This window comes from Wyeomyia smithii, chromosome 3, assembly GCF_029784165.1.
Source record: "Wyeomyia smithii strain HCP4-BCI-WySm-NY-G18 chromosome 3, ASM2978416v1, whole genome shotgun sequence".
In the NCBI taxonomy this organism is placed as follows: Eukaryota; Metazoa; Arthropoda; class Insecta; order Diptera; family Culicidae; genus Wyeomyia; species Wyeomyia smithii.
This window is the reverse complement of record NC_073696.1, coordinates 276431090-276449199: the sequence shown is the minus strand read 5'-3', so window position 1 is coordinate 276449199 and position 18110 is coordinate 276431090. Positions and strand designations below refer to the sequence as shown.

General features: G+C 37.3%; 1 protein-coding gene across 1 annotated transcript in view; it reads left to right on the top strand.

The window, feature by feature from the left end:
- LOC129732105 (uncharacterized) overlaps positions 1-12655 on the top strand; it is a 39942-nt gene extending 27287 nt beyond the window's left edge. The window contains exons 5-6 of the mRNA XM_055692620.1: positions 11827-12045; positions 12256-12655. Coding sequence (XP_055548595.1) covers positions 11827-12045; positions 12256-12352 — 316 coding nt within the window. The 3' untranslated portion in view covers positions 12353-12655. The remainder of the gene's footprint in view (positions 1-11826; positions 12046-12255) is intronic.
- Positions 12656-18110: the final 5455 nt, after the last annotated feature.

The window sequence follows — 18110 nt, the reverse complement described above, 5'->3', positions numbered from 1 at the left end:
TACAAACAATATACGCACGAAATCTACAACATATTTTTTTCTGTGGAAGTATGAAATTGAGTCAACTAAATCTTAAATTGAGTAAACTCAGTTTCGTGTGTGAGAATGTCACACGCTCACAGAAATTCAACAACAATGCACAGTGGTACAGTACACGCTCATTATTTGTTACTCTAAAGTGAGTTAGATATGACCCATTTTTGAAAAAAGTGGAGGTACTCTAATTTGAGTACTTTTACGGTTACTCACTTCTGAGTAAGGGCGTCATACGTCAAAAACTGAGTAGAATCTACTCTGTTTATGCAAACCAGGAATTAACGAAAATGAGTACAAGTTACCCAGTTTGCCTAAATTTGGAAATTTGATGATTTCTGGTTTTTGTAAATCTGACTCAATAAATAAAATAAATTCAGAGCAATCAAAATCATAGATTTATTTTTCATCGAAACATTATAAAAGTTTTAAATCATTCACGTGCCTTTATATAATGCGGCAACCAACCGGTTCACAGTTGCCCGTGAACTGTGGCTCATGTTTTTGTACAGTACGCACAGCAGAAAATCCGTCATCATCCGTCACCAAACACTGCGAAGGATTTAAATTGTATCGATTGCATGTATTGGGCACTGTACATCGATACAAATGTTTCCGTTCATTATCACGAATAAAAGCCCGACTTAAAACGGCATCGCAGGACACACAACATGCGGTTGTTCATTTTGAAGAGATGTTTTTTTATGATTTCAAATCCTCTGCAATAATGATGTTGGGCTGGAATTGTTATGGAATATTGTTACATGTTGTTTGTAATGTAATTGATTAGGAAATTATTGACTTGATGAAAGATCAAATACTTACTGCTAGCAAACGAATAAAAAGCGACACCAATTGTTCTTCGGAAACAGATAATATCGCTGTTGAAAACTTTTGACATATACATATATTCAGGGGTGAGTAAAGATCATGGATAATAACTCAAAACTGAGTAAACATGGTGATTATGAAAATTTGGGTAAATGTTACTCAATCATCCAGTACCCGATAACTCACTTTTTGACATTTTGCATAAGAATACCAAACTGAGTAGATCCTAATCAGATTAGAGTTGAAATTAAGCAGCGTGTAAGGCAATGTAGGCGGACATGAGTTTAGTCTATTTAGTCTATATTTTATGTGCAAATGAAAATTAGGGTGTTCCTGAAATCGACTAAATAAAAAAACTAACTTTTTTATTTGCAGAAATAAATGTATACATTCATCGGCACAGTTGTAGATCAACTAATTTTAAGCAACTTTCGGTATTTCTTCACAATATTTATACAATATTTGTTCTTTCAAATGAACTAAAAAAATATTTTTTATGTTTGCCCTAAACGGAGACATTAATATTTTAAAAGGGCCTATTTTTAAAATAGAAATAGTGAAAACTCTTCATCTGTACAATATATCGACAATGTTTTTTCGTCAAAATTGGCGTATTTTGATAAAGTTAACGAAGAAAACTTTGTTTTTAAATTTGAATTGAAAAAATTGAGCGAAAAGACTGTTTTTGGAAACCAAATTTATTGTCTACAAAAAAGTTACTTAGAATTAGTTGATCTACAAGTTTGCCAAAGAATGTTTACAATTATTTATGTTAATAAAAACAAGTTAGTTTGTTTTTAGTTCGTTGATTTTAGGACCACCCTAATTTTCATTTGCACATAAATAGAGGACTATGCATAAAAAACAACTTTTTACAAAAACTATGGCTTTAAACCGCAAACCAAAATCGCAACGGAAAGCTTATGCCCGCCTAAAATGCCTTACTGTACCACTGTGCAATGAGTTTAGTTACCTCTTCCACCACAAGAGGGGGTGTTCCCTGTCTGTCTTCACGGAAATATATGGGAAATCCTAGAGTGAACTATATTGTTATTTTAAGATATTTGCTTTTACGGTATGCCCTGGAAGATGCATACATGGAAGAGATTAGGGAGTTGCTGAAAGGTTACACAGTGTCCAGATCAAGGTTGTTAATCGATAATTTATCGTAAACGCCGATAACGATACCGTCTGTTATCGTTATCGACGATGACGCTTACGTCTTCAGACATTATCATCATTGTCAATGACGATAGCTACTGGACGGTATCGAATCAATAACGTTTGTTTATTACCATCCACTGCAATACCATCTTTTGCTTTATTAGCAGTGGTGGGCACCGCTAACCGAAAATTTAGCGACGCTAATCGCTAAGTCGCTAACCGGGAAATTTAGCTCGATAATCGCTGAACGCTAAACGCTAAACCCACATTAGCGGAACTTTCGCTAATCGCTAATCGCTAACTTTTTAATATGTAAATAGTCATATCGCTATATTTATTGCTCATATTTTGTAAGATTTGGACCCCTTTGATCTATTTTGGTTGAACAAACGAAAACAATTACCTTTTGAAGCTATTTACAGTAAGAGGTTCACGAAACGGTATTCATATTTGATTTTGTAAAAACAAGAATAACAAAAGTTATTTAGCTTGCTTTGAAAATAGATACTCTTAGGGATGTTTTCTTGAAAATTCAATTATTATCTGAATCGAAAAAATAGAACCAAAGTTCTTATAATTTCAAGCGCATTGCAATTCATCAAAGTTCTTGGTGTGTGTGTGTGTGGAACCTATCTCTCTCCCACTGTCTGGCAGTGATAATGTGAAACAAAGACAGCTGCAGTATAATTTCATTTCTGCAATTTTTTTTGTTTCGGGATCAAGAAGGTGTTAGCTCTACCGATTTTCCAAAGATCCATGACAGAATGACTGAGTACTTGCAGCGCATTCCGAAATCCTTTTCCCGTCGGCAAGCCCCGCCCGAAAACAATAGTAGAGTCATTGGGATTCTGCTATTGTGTTCAGACTTTCGATTTATTTGATGTTACTTTCGTATCAAAGAAATCGACCCGTATATAATAATAATATTATGAAATGCTGTTTGTATGGCGGTATAGGAAGAATTTATCTAGTTTTGTTCAATGTATGGAAAGTGTCCGTTATGTTGTGCTTAAATAAAATGGATGAAATAAATATTAGTCTATTTCACGACATATCATTGTCAAATTCACGACATGTTATTGTGTTGATTTCTGCGGCTGGAAACATGAATTAAAATCAGTTATTACAACAACATTGCAGCGCAACCATTCATCGTACAAAGTCATCGAAACAATATAGATATGATAATGAACATATAATGTGAGATTAATATAATTGAATTACAAAATACAACAAGAATCACTAGGGCATGTAAAGAAGATCCCAGCCGAGTGTCTTCCATAGTTGAAACTGCAAACCTTTGAAGTAGAAAGCGCAAAAAATAACGTCTATAGCCTGATTATAAGAAGGCCATATTGATCATAAAATAAGTGTATGATGTTTCTGAGTGTTTTATTTCTAGTAGATTTTAAGATCAGAAGACTGCAATACATCATGTCATTGAGCTATTAATTTTGTTTTGTAAAAAGGTGCTTGATTATTTGAGTGATGTGATTTAGGAATTATATTTTGATGCTTTCTACAACCAATAAATAATGTTTTGATATTCTTTAATTTCGACAAATTTTGTTTTACAGTTATGGTTTCATTCATAACTTATTCGATTTCAGAACCAGATTCTTCTTCACTGCCCTCTATATTATAAATTTCTTCCACTTTGTTTTTAAAGTCTGTTTTGTTCATTGCCAGATTGTGCCATCCTACTTCAGTAATATCATTTAATTTAGATTTGTCTTCATTGATTGTGTCATTCCAAGTTTTTGCTGGCCTTCCCCTTTTCTTCTCTTTAAATTCTAATTTTTCTGCTATTTTCTTGGTGTTCTTGGTGTGCCAAAAATTCAATCTAGACCTTGTGCTTGTTCTTCGAAATGCTCCTGTGGCTTGTACGATAACTGGAACTCTATTCTAGGGTAAAAAAAATCTGACAAAAGTAACTTTCGCAGTAAAGTATGTTCATCTTTCGAAGCAATTTACGTACGCCATCAGCAATTCACAGTTTTTCTAAATATTTCTATTGTCGCTTCTCCACAAAAATTAGCGAATTAGCGATTAGCGTTTCGAAGGTCAAACTTTTAGCGACGCTAACAGTTTCGCTAACCGGCTCAAAAATTAGCGAAATCGCTAAATCGCTAACTGAATTTTAGCGTCGCTAATTAGCAAATGAGCGAATTAGCGGAATGGTGCCCACCACTGTTTATTAGATATATCATTTGATGCATTTTAAATGCAACTATGACAATGCTATATACCTTACTATTCCAATTTGTGCTTTAAAAAGCGCCTCATAAGCTAAAACAATCAAAACTGATAAATTTATTTCCCTGATGAGAAGCGAAACATAAACAAATAAGGAAAAGTTTCTTCCTGTTGCCTAGTGATGTTTCGTCTCCAACCCTCCGAAGTGAAAAAACATTTCCTCACCCCATGCCTGCTTTTCGATCAAGTCGTACACCATTCGCTACCACAGCAGACAAAACAGGCATAAAAGGTTAGTGAGCTTTTTTTTTTTTAAGGGGGGATTTGTTAGTAGCTTAGGTATTTATGATAAATATTAGTAAATAATGAGTGTGTGTGTCCAATCACAAATGGTGACTTCTCAACACTGTTAGAAATTTGTAATTTTAATTGTTAGGATTTGTTTGCTTTCGCAATTAGGACTTATCATTCGTAGGGATTTAAACCTACTTGTCAGAAAAGGGGAAGTAAACTTACAACTAACTTAATTGCTAAGTTATTGGCTATAAAGAGAGCTTATCGTAGCAATTGAGGATAGCAACGATTTTTGTCGAAAATTGTTAATAATTTTATTTGACATAGCTTCTAATGGTTCAACACTAGTAAGTCTATGTAATTCGAGTGTACCAAACCAAGGAGGACGCTTCAAAATCATATTCAGAATTTTATTCTGAATCCTTTGGAGCGTTTTCTTCCTTGTTGAACAGCAACTTGACCAGATCGGTACAGCATAAAGCATTGCTGGTCTAAAAATTTGTTTGTAAATCAAAAGTTTGTTCTTTAAACAAAGTTTAGAATTCCTGTTAATGAGAGGATATAAACATCTCGTATATTTGATGCACTTGGCTTGTATACTCTCAATGTGCTCTTCGAAAATAAGTTTTTTTTCATAAATTAGTCCCAAGTACTTAACCTTGTCGGACCAACTTAAAATAACCCCATTCATCTTGACAACGTGATTATTGTTTGGCTTGAGGAAAGAAGCCCTAGGCTTATGCGGAAAAATTATCATTTGAGTTTTAGAAGCATTGGGAGAGATTTTCCACTTTTGCAAGTAGGAAGAAAAAATATCTAAACTTTTCTGCAATCGACTGCATATGACACGAAGACTTTTTCCTTTTACGGAAATGCTTGTGTCATCGCAGAACAATGACTTTGTGCATCCTGGAGGCAAATCAGGAAGATCTGAAGTGAATATGTTGTACAGGACTGGACCCAAGACTGAACCTTGAGGTACACCTGCTCTAATAAAAAATCTATCAGATTTTGAATTCTGATAGACAACCTGCAGAGTTCGATCAGTAAGATAATTTTTTAAAATTTTGACTAGGAAAATTGGAAAATTAAAAGTTTGCAATTTCGCAATCAAACCTTTATGCCAAACACTGTCGAATGCTTTTTCTATGTCTAAAAGAGCAGCTCCAGTGGAATAACCTTCAGATTTGTTAGCTCGTATCATATTAGTAACTCTGAGCAATTGATGAGTTGTGGAATGCCCATGGCGAGATCCAAACTGTTCATTTGCAAAAATTGAATTTTCGTTGATGTGTGACATCATTCTGTTAAGAATAATTCTCTCAAACAGTTTACTTATTGAAGAAAGCAAACTGATTGGTCGATAACTTGAAACTTCAGCTGGGTTCTTATCCGGTTTTAAAATTGGAGTAATTTTTGCATTCTTCCATAATTTGGGAAAATATGCAATTTTGAAGCAGCAATTGAAAATTTTCACTAAAAATTCCATTGTGCTCTCAGGGAGATGTTTGATTAGTATATTAAAGATTCCATCGTCACCAGGTGCTTTCATATTTTTGAAATTTTTAATAATTGATTTAATCTCATTCAAGTTAGTTTCAATTATTTCTGCAGGTAAAAATTCTGGGAAGAAATTAAATCAAATTGACGTGTGACTTCATTTTCAATTGGACTCACAAAATTCAAATTTGAGTTATGAACACTCTCAAACTGCTGAGCAAGTCTTTGAGCCTTTTGTTCATTGGATACAAGGAAACGTTCACCATCTTTTAAAACTGAAATAGGCTTTGAAGGTTTCTTAAGAATCTTCGACAGCTTCCAAAATGGTTTTGAATATGGTTTCAATTTTTCAACTTTAGTCTCAAAATTTTGATTTTTCAGAAGAGTAAATCTATGTTAAATCTCTTTCTGTAAATCTTTATAAATAGTTTTAAAAACAGGGTCACAAGAACGTTGATATTGACGTCTGCGGACATTTTTCAAACGAATCAGAAGTTGAAGATTTTCGTCAATTATTGATGAATCAAATTTCACTTGAGCCTTTGGAACAGAATAATTCCTGGCATCAACAATTGCACATTTTAATGCTTCCAAAGCGGAATCAATATTCACTTCGTTTTGCAAATCAAGCTCATTATTGAAATTTCTCTCAATATAATTTTTGTATCTTTCCCAATTAGCCTTGTTATAATTAAAAACAGAACTCATAGGGCTTAAAACTGATTCATGTGATAAAGAAAAAGTTATTGGAAGATGGTCAGAATCAAAGTCAGCATGTGTGATCAAATCACTACATACATGACTTTGATCTGTTAGCACCAAATCAATTGTTGAAGGGTTTCTTACAGAAGAAAAGCATGTAGGACTATTCGGAGACAAAATAGAATAGTATCCTGAAGAACAATCATTGAATAAAATTTTGCCATTGGAATTACTTTGAGAATTATTCCATGAACGATGTTTAGCGTTAAAATCGCCGATTATGAAAAATTTCGAACGATTTCTGGTGAGTTTTTGTAAATCACCTTTAAAATAATTTTTGAGCTCGCGTGTGCATTGAAATGGTAAATATGCTGCGGCAATGAATAAAATCCCAAGTTCAGTTTGAACTTCAATTCCCAAAGTTTCAATAACTTTCGTCTCAAGATGGGGAAGAGCACGATGTTTGATTCGGTGATGAATAACACTTGCAACTCCACCGCCGGAACCCTGAATCCTATCATATCTATGAACCACGTAATTGGGATCATATTTAAATTTTATGTTAGGTTTCAAAAATGTTTCAGTAATAATTGCAATATGCACATTATTTACTGTTAAAAAATTAAAAAGCTCATTCTCATTGGCCTTCAATGAGCGAGCATTCCAATTTAATATTTTAATTGTTTTATTTAAAATCATTGCTAAATTTTAAATTAGAAACAATTTTAATAGTAAAATTTGTGCCTATTTGAATGGCTTCAAACATTGATTTTGCCTGCAACATGGCGTTCATAAGATCGAACATTGCCTGTTGCAAAAAAGAAAGTTTACCTGCCGTAATAGGCCTCAGGCAGTTGACGTTAGAAAAAATATTTTCGGTAGCAATATTAGCTGGAGTGATAGGTGTACAATTATTTTCTAGCGTGTTTTGCTTACCCATATTAACGGTTATTTTCGAACTACCAACACTAGGCGGTATAATGTTCGAACTCCCTGTAACCTGTGCATAAGTTAAACGGGTATGCAAAGGAGTAGGTAAACTATGCGTCACTGGTACGCTTGGAGAATTTTGTTTTGAAGTTGGTTTTAATTGAGAAATTGAATTTTGTTTACCTTGCCTTGCCTTAACAATTGCTGAACGGACTGGGCATTGGTAAAAAGTTGACATATGGTTGCCGTTACAATTCGCACAGCGAAAATTTTTACTCTCTTTCACAGGACATGTGTCCTTTTTGTGAGAAGAGTCTCCACAATTAAGACATTTTTGGTCCATGTTACAGAATTTGGAACCATGGCCATAACGTTGGCAAGTACGGCATTGGGTGATATGCTTTTCACCTCCGCCATACTTCCTATAAATTTCCCACTTTACACGCACATTATACAAAGCATGTGCTTTTTCAAAAAATTTTAAGTTGTTAACCTCATTGCGGTTAAAATGAATTAAATAATTAACAAGGGAAATTCCAGTTCTCTGACTGTTTTCGCCTCGTGATTTTTGTTTCATTAGAATTACTTGGGTAGGGGCTATGCCAAGTAATTCTGTCAAAGTAAGTTGGATCTCATCAACGGTTTGATCGTTGGTGAGACCTTTCAAGACAACCTTGAACGGCTTGGCGTTCTTGGTGTCATATGTAAAAAATTTGTACATCTTGTCAGTTATATACTGAACAAGACGATCACGACCCTTTACTGAGTCGGCTAATAAGCGGCATTCACCTCTACGGCCAATTTGATAGGTAACTTTAACGTCAGAAACAAACGTTGAAAGTTCCTTTTTGAATATATTAAATTCAGAAGAAATAGTTACCACAATAGGTGGAACTTTCTCCTTTTTTAAAGATTTTATATTTTGTATAGTTTCATTATTGGTAACTTCCATTTCACCAGCTTCTTGCTCAGGCAAAATATCAAAAGGATTGTCACTACAGACACTCTATGTGTCAGAAAGAGATGCCTCTCTTTTCCTCCTCGCAGCGATGCGAGGTTTCTTTTTCCGTCCAGCCATTTCAGGTGATACGAAAAAAGTTAAAACAAATGTTAAATTCAAAAGTAGGTAGTCTTGAGAAAGACTGATGGGAAATAACTTTCAGGTAGTCTTTAAAAGACACACTGACAAAACACAAACTTTGAAGCTATAGGCAGTCAAAGACCAGTCCACAAGCAACCGAAAAAACGTCTGATCTGTAGGACAGTTCAAGACGCACTGAGGCGTTAGTGAGCTGATAACGTCTAGTGACTATCGTTATCGCCGATATCGTTAATGTTTGAAGACGGTATCGTCATCGTCAATAATGATACCATACGTTATCGGTAACGGCGATAACGATTATCGACGATAATCTATCGTATTAACAACCTTGGTCCAGATAATCTTCCATTCGCCGTAAACAACAAAACAATATCGTACGCTAGCCTGGAGGACTGAGCTGAGAAAATTTCATGCTCGAATAGATCCTCGAACTGATCGGGAATCGAACCCGACATCACAACCGTGTGAGAAAGCTAGCCAACCGACTTCGCTTACCACAGAACCACGGGGACCACAATCAATTCGCCGTAAGAACCCCACGTTGAACCCTGAAAAAGTGTTAAAAGCAGGAGGCACTTTATCTTCGCCAAATTTATCGCCCGCCGCGGTCGACCTACGCATATCCATTCTGACGATCGAAAAAATTTGAAGAAGCGAAAAATGAGTTAGCTCGACTTTTTGATATGTTGCACAGTCGGTCTCAACAAGACAAAGTTGTTGCATATCACTTGGCATTTGGTACCGCCCAAAGCATCTCACTTTGGCGACTTATGGGAAGCCGTAGCTAATTTTGCCAAGATTAGTGACCTGGAAACGGCAAAGCCGCAGGGAAGGATGATATCCCGGCCGAATTTCTAAATGCGCGATCCACCAGATCATACTGAGGATCTAGATGAATGAACAAATGCCGAGAAACTGGAGGGCCTCATATGCCCAATCTACAAGAAGAGCTATCGACTGGATTGTTGCATCTATCGAGGCATTACGTTGGTCGTCTCGGCATACACATAACTCTCCCGTATCCTGTTCTTCAGATTGAGACCGTTAGCGGAATCCTTCAAATTTTCTCTCTACGACAGATCCTCGATAAGTACCGGAAGTATAACTTGCAGACTATTCATCTGTTTGTAGATTTTAAAGCGCTTCACGACTCAGTGAAACAATCGAGCTGTGGCAAATTCTGCTGGAACACGGTATCCCGATGAAACTAATTCAACTGAGTTGTATGACGCTGGAGGGTTTTGAATCATGCGCGCGGATAGCTGGCAAGACATCAGTTGCGTTCGTAACGTATGCTTCTTAGTTCTGCTGCTTCTTAGTTCTGTATGCTTCTTAGTTCTGCTGACGACATTGATATGCTCGGTATCGACCGTAGGGCGAGGTTGAATCTTAGCTTTATCCCTGCCAAAACAAAGTACACAGTAGCTGACAGAGAGCGCGGGAGTTTCGGTGGTGCTGGTACTGAAGCGGAGATTGATGGGGAACCATTTGAAGTGGTACTCTTGCGACATGTGACAACGATATGAGCCGCGAGGTTCAACGACAGATTGCAGGGCCTTCTAAGGACTACGTAATCAAATAAGGTCCCGCAGTTGGCAAAGTCGCATAAAGCTAATAGGACGCTGATCATCCCGGTCGCCCTTCACGGTCATAAAGCAAGCTGATCGACGAGTGATCGAAGTTTTTGAGCGTAAAGTTCTGCGATCGATTCTTGGCAGTAAATTGGGAATGGAGTGCGGCGCTGACGCATGAATCACGAGTAGCACGAGGTGTACAAACATGCTGATATAGTGAAGGTAATACAGCGGGGCAGGCTTTAGTGGCCTGGGCATGTTACCATATGTTACCAGAATGCCTGACGATAGAGCCACAAAAACTATCTTCAGCAGAGCACCAGGAAGGTGTAAGAAGAAGCTGGACATCTTTAACTCGTAAAGTAGTAATGCATTTTCATAGTTCATTGGGTATGGTCTGGATCCTTTTTCTGTTACAGTGGCCCACTATTGCTATGAACAATTCGTAGAATAACAATAAGACTACTGTCAGTTGAGATGAGATTGAGCCATCTAACCCGTGACTTGAAAGAAATCTCTTCCGGGTCGAAAGACTAGTCTTTCTTGGTTAAGTATTCGAGGAAGCTTATTCAAGAATTATTGGTCTTGTGATCGCCACTGGCACTGTCTAATCGTCCTTCTGTACTATCGGACCAAACAAAATTTAGTCTAGAGTTTAGTGGAAAATGAGAAACTGAACCGGTCGGGATTAGGCAAAAAGGAATGCCGAGTTTACGTCAGTTGCATAAAAACTATACACATAGTCAACTTCTGATTTACGTAGCTAATGTTATCTGATGTCTAATTTTCGTTTCAAACTTTAGGATATTACCTAACAAACGCAACAATAGACATAACCTCATCCAATTAACCCACATTGACGCTCACCATTCGACTAATATTTGGTAGCTAATTTTCCGCCTGCCAGCTGATGCTCACGTCACCCAGTGAAGGTTTAGTAACACACTGGTCCTATTTTAACCTGCGAACAGACTTCACGTTAAATAACCGACAAATCTACTACAATAATGTTCACTCATCCTAAAAATTGAGAGCGGTTCCGCCTCGGCTGATATCGCACCGATAGCGAATTCATTGAATCAAACCAAAAATTAAACCCAAAAGTAAGAGAAGGAAAAAAAAACCGCGCCGAACTACGAGGTGAGGCAATCGAATCTGTTACGCGATAGTTGGCCTATTTGTGGGAAGAATGGCCCCACAATTACGGTTACTGTCGAAGGAAGAAAGGAAACAAAGAGTAACAAATCGGGGCGCATCACAGCATCCAACCAGGCCATAGTGGTCAGCAGGTGCGGCCGATGAAAGTGAAATTGCAAGCACCCTATGCAAGAGTATGTCGAATTTTTACGTAACCTTCCGCGTCGCTCATTTCCCATCTACGTTCATATTCGTGCTTCATTGCGTTGGTAACCTGTTGTTACTTACTGTTGCTTGCTGCTACGATTTTTTTTGGCACAAGTGTTTTGGTGTTGCAATTTTTATCACTTTCGTACTCCACAGGACTCCGGTGCAGATGCAGACTCCAACGCCGATCAGTGCAACCGGTGCAAGCGGGACTCGCCAACGGGCGGCTGCGATTGGTCATCATCGATCGCTGCTCGACTACTTTGCTGCGGGTGGTGCTGGATGCGAGGAGAAATCGTTCTGCGAACTGACTCGCCTCGGAATAAATCCCGAAGCTGATATCCTTGCGAAGACGCTTTGGAAAGTTGCCAACGAGTAAGTTTTCAATGTGGAAAATTTCTGCTACTTGATCATTTATTGACATAGTCGAGTTCATTATCTAAAAGTTTTGAGTGAAAATTACACTGAAATCTATAAAACTGTGTTGCCAACTCCATAAAGAAATATACTAAAAGTCTTCCCTACATCGCATCCACTTTCAACAATGCTTACGTGATCATCATTTACCTCTCTCTCTCTCAATAGGACACCCTCCGATCGCGCCCGCCAGAGTGGCCTGGAGGAGATTTTCCGTGCCGCGAAAGACAACGACTGTTCAAGATTTCGCTGCGAAAACACTTGATCCTGACGGTCTGCTTGGTTTTGGCACTGGTGGATTGATGCACTTTAAAATGAAAAAGATTGGCGCTTGTAAAGTTGTCGATGAGAGCTGTTTTATAGTAAAAGCCTTCCCATCTTCGCTGTCTTGCCAGAGTGAAGAGTGACGACGGAATTATGTTTTTTCGATTATTATAATTATTACGTATCTATAGAGTACCTCATCGGCGGCAAAAGTGGAAACCTAATTGCAACGAGAAGAGGACCAACCGAAAAGACTCCGTGTGTCCGTACGTCACTCCCATCTACCAGCACTTGAGCGCGCAACCTAAGAAGTGAAAGTTACATAACAAGATAATGTCTCAAGTTTCAAGTTTGTATTATGTAAATTTAAAGTTTCTCTTCAAATAAAATTACCAACTACTCACTCATACACACAATCACACACACACATTTATTTAAAATCAAAGAAGGCATGATTCTGCTGACCCACGGCCGACGTGATCGTTGCTATTAGCGAAACGGCCAACTCGGATACTCGATCAATTATGACAGTGATTCACATCATGCACTTCGGTGTTTGTCTGCGGTTGCATTCCTGAGCGGTGTTAATCTGATTTCGTTTCCTTCCTGGCTTCCTCCGGCACAAAGCTGTATCTTATCGCATACGTCACACGAACGATACATCATTGGAGGCGCGAGCTAAAAAGACCGCGGAACCCGCCGAGATATCCCCCGGCCGGCCCGTGAGCAATGTTTGTCCAACATAACCTTTCACGTGTTCCATACATGGGGAGACAAAAATTGCCGGCTTCGCGATTTGGCGGGATTTTCACAGGACGTACGACCGTGTGGAGGCACTTACACCGCAGTTACAACGGTGATGAGGCCCGATCTGGTCAAACGGGTCACATACCGCTCTTTAGGGTCTTTATTTATTTTGCTAGAGGTATGTTTTTTTTCGGCTGACTTATCGCGAGTCAGTAAGCAGTAGGTACTCTGGTGGTGCGGCCATTTGGATTGTATGCTGGTCCTCCCTATTGCACAAACCAGCGCTCGTCCGTCGGTATCGTTATTACTGTATTTATTGCCTTTACTTTCACTGAGGATTGCTTATTGATTGAGCCGCTTTGAAATTTATTGTCCGTGGGAAGGCTTAAGTAATAGATATCTTACTTAAGGGTATTTTTCCCCGGCGGTGCAGCTGGCCGAGCAGAGATTTGACAGCTATATATACCTTTGCTGTGTTGATTCGCCGGGTATAATAAATTTTGTCCGAATGAATGGAGATCGATGCTCGTTACGATTGTTAACCTTCCGGTTGGGTTTTTCCTATAGGATTAGTAGAATCGATTTTCAAGACAATTTCAGTCGTAAATTGTCTTAGTTTGTAGTGACATTCCAACTACTTCAAAGAATAATCTCATTAAGAGAATGTAATAGCGGATATATGAGGTACCTATTCGTAAATATGTTAAGTTACTCGTTTGAAGAGTTTTACTTTGATTTTTTAAAATAACAATAAAATAAAAAATCATTGTAGACATGTTGACTTGAAAAACTTGTTTTTACATTCATTCTTTTGTTTGCATAGAAATTCTACTAATAATACAGCAATCCAACATTTCTTCACATTGCGCACATGCAACATTCAGGTTTGTTTTCTTAGTTTCACAGAATTTCGTCAGTTCATCTTTTTGGGTCAGTTTCATATTTGCTACGTAACTCCGCTTGAGCCTCCACCCTACCCCTCGTCACATTTCGTCATAAAACTCATAAAACCACAACCCCCTTCAAATGTTACGTCACTTATGGATGTTCCCTTATGTAAGTTTGTTTAAAGAAGCTATTCCGTTTAATTGTTTTTTATTTCACGTTATTTGCAAAATAACAGCAGAGTCGAACTTATAAAATTCACTTCGCTGTGGTTTAACTGCGCATATTTAATTTAGTGAACAGTAGGGGGATTAGGGCATAATGAGCACCCTTCCCTAGTTACTACAGTATCTCTTTATGCAGAACTAAAGTGATTTGTCTGTTTAAAATATGGAAATATATTGAAAAAATCAACTTGGTTTCCGGATGTTGGAAAAATTATTATTATTGCGCACTACAAAATAAGCTTCTAAGGTCGTTTAAATGGCTCAATCAAGTATGTAGACTCATTCCCCAAGCAACAATTGAAACATAATAAAAAAAATAAATTGTGATCATTTGTTGCACTAATGAAATTCCGAGGTTTTAAGAAACATTTTTTGTTGCTACGATGAAATTGTAAAGAAACAAGCAACAACTAAAGTTGCATCGCTGCTTCAAAAATCTTCACACCAACAACGTAATTCGCGAGGTTGGATTTGTTGTTGAAACGTGTAAACGGCATTTGAAAACCTAACCTTCACTGAATAAATCTAGTAGGTGGAGCATGTAGGTTGCCAACGTGATGCTTGCGAGATACAAAAAACAAACACACAAAAATACTTTTAAAAGTTGCTGTCATGTTCTGAAGCCATGTAACAGCAACTTTTGCTCGATCGTTTGCCTTATATTTGTTTTTGAGATGAGGTTATTTACTGCGTTGTAACTTTTGGATACTTGGACTAGAAGTCATCCAAAAAGTGTGGGTCTCTAAGCTGCCCATAATCGCATACCAGTCCCACCTGCATTTTTGTCGTTCTTCTAGGAAAGTTATGGTAAATGTCTATCTCATCATATTATGTCGAAAATATGGGAATGAACCACGCTCAACAGCTGAAATAACTAAAGGAAGAAAAATACCTTAACGCGCTGTTTTATCAACATGATGAAAATGAAGCTGGGACTGATTATGGGCAGTAAAACTAAATGTGATAAATTGCTTATCACGCTGAGGTACTTGAATTGAAGAAGCAAAATTGAAACTGGTAATGACCATTAGCATGATAAGGGAAGCAATATGTAAAACTGAGCCATGAACTTGCAAGTGTTTCTACAGCAAATGACGTGAATAGTACAAACGAGAAAAGTGAATAGAAATTGATAACTGGAGTTTAATCCTCAAACTTCTGGAAATAATCAAAAAATAATCGCTACACAGACAATCTCTTTCCATTCTGACCATTTGCCATTTTACAATCTTACCACAACGCCATGAAGTTTCTATTGCGCCCTAGTTGCTACTACGATGCATCTTCGCATACCATGCAGCATTTATCATGTTGTTATCAAATTCCTTGCATTAGCTCATACACATTGCGGTTTCATTCTTGAAACTTGTGTTGAAACAACGAAAATGTTGCAATTGGCTCCACCTCCTGCGCTGTTTTTGTCATTGTATAAGAAACTGAGATGTAACTGCAACTTAATTTCGCATAAGAATTTGTTACTGTGATGCACAAAGTTCATAATCGAAACAAATTTTGCTGCTTGGGTCGCTTCTCTGCACCCGAAAAATGAAATTCGATCAAAGCACTCGGGGATATTACGTCACAATGCTTGTTTTGAAAATTGCAGTGCGTTCATTTATGTGAAATTGACGGAGTTATATTTCTTGAAATGCCGTTTTGCTCAATAAAATCAGGTGAAATATCTTCATAGAAGATGCAAAGTTTATGTGTTCCCAGCACTTCAAACCGGAAGGCTCCGAATGCCGATATCTTATCGGTCATGGTAAGGCAATAATCACTTTAAATATTTACTCTGGTCTTACTATCAAAAACATTACAGCCGTTCCAAATATTCTTACGCTACCTGAAAGAGATTCGTCTGTAAGAAGTCTGCGATTTAAACGTAAGGCACAGGCGAAATTAATAGCTATTAATTGATGGTTGGTTGAGAAATCCAGAGACAATTATACGGAAGATCTCTCAAGAAATGAGCAGCTGAAACCATCGCAGGAATGGTTCGATTCATCGAATTGCCTGAACGCATCTTGTGACTGGATTTACAGTGGTGCAGAGATACCTGGTTTAGTCATGTTGAACATGTTAAAAAAGTCTGTTTCAAAAATTAAAAAGCGATTTCCCGAAGTGATTCAAGAAAGGATCGAACAAATATGTTGCTACTCATATCAACATTAGATTGAAACACATGAACAAAGTATTCTAGAGGGAAAGATTACCAAGTACAAAATAGTCAAGATGAGAGACTACGGTAATTTTCGAAATCGTGCTATTTCGGGGAAAAAAAATTACAGGAAAAAATATTTGAGACTCCATCCGAAATCGTTCGAGAAAATAGCAAGAAAACAAGGCACTTTGTTGAATAAAAATTGATTTTGATTCTTGATTTATTTATGTAATTAATTTTTATGGTGTATTTTTGGGAAATTTACCCGATTAAAATCCATGTTGAATTTCGGCTCGAAATTTAAAATAAATTTCTTGGTGTTGTGAATAACCCGAATAATCCGCTAACTGTACTATTTTCGCTTATAACTGTTCCTCTTCACTACATATTTATTTCGAATATAACAAGAGAAAATCTCTTTTCAAAAGTTGTATTTATTGCTTAAAATCCTGTGTTATCAATATCTACCAGTGCGTTGTGATGGAACCTTCAAGAAGCTCGGGGCAATCAATATAGCAATTTAAAAAAAAAGTTAAAAATCAGTTAAATAAAAGAAAGATTCCAAATTCAACCCAAAAGATTTGAAAGGCCGAGAAAAATTTTCAAATTTGAAAAAAAAAAGAAATCCAAAACAGACCAAAGAAAAAAACGGTTATTTGATAAATGAATTCAAACGACTGTAATCTGGCATATTTTTGGGGCCCAAACAAATCGAGAAAAAGCTTTTTACTCTATCAAAAATAAGATTCAATTAAAAGTTCGATTTACTGCAAGAAAATTTGAACATACCATTTCAATCTGAAACTTTCCTGCAGTGTTATTTTTTCGCGAGCGCCAATATCACAACTATTGGGCATGTAAATAAAAAATGTCAAAACATCGCTGCTAAACTTGGTGTTCTCGCAACACTGCAATCATCTCAGCCGCCACTAGGGTGTCAGTCCGGTTTACAAAAACAAATACATTGAAATCATTCCCGCAGTCCATGTTGTGTGAACACGCGTTTGTTCTATGTGTTTGTAACGTCGGAAGAAAGTTAGGAAGTCCAACTTCCGAACTTCAATTTAGTGCTGGCGCCACAATACATCCATAAGAGTTCACCTTGGATTCTCTCTGAATGACGACTATGAAGAATGAAAGGCTGTCAAACTTAGCATTGTTAAGTTGCGAGTACGATATACTGAAGGAATTGAATGTTGATTATTTAATTAATAAGTTCTCTGCAAAAAAAACTCGTAAGAAAAAATAGAAAAATTCTAATTTTGGTAACTTTTCAATAACAAATAAATGTTTTTAAATCGTACGATAAAAAAGGGTTTTGTTTTATTTTGGGCCCACTTTAAAACTGGGCCCCGGGCTCCCCCAATCGTTAATCCGGCTCTGCTTATCAGTACGGCACGCAGATGAGAAACATCAGCACGACGTTCCAGAGACGTACCCGTAAGGCGTTCCCGTAGGTAAAAACCCTCGAACAACTTCCGATTAAGCAAGTAGAGTTGAAATATCCTCCCAAACATCTGTTCCCTGCTTAATAGAAATCGTTAGGGCAGCTGATATAAACTCTGATCATGAATCGGTGACCAATATCCTGCGCCCTATCAATTGGATCATCAGTCATCACGAGAGAGCTTCTGTCTTTAGTGGGAATCCCATCGAGTGGCCGCTTTTTATCAGCAGCTACAATCTTTCCATAGAGATGAGAATTTCTAAACCGGGCTAATCTGGGCGCAAGATGACAT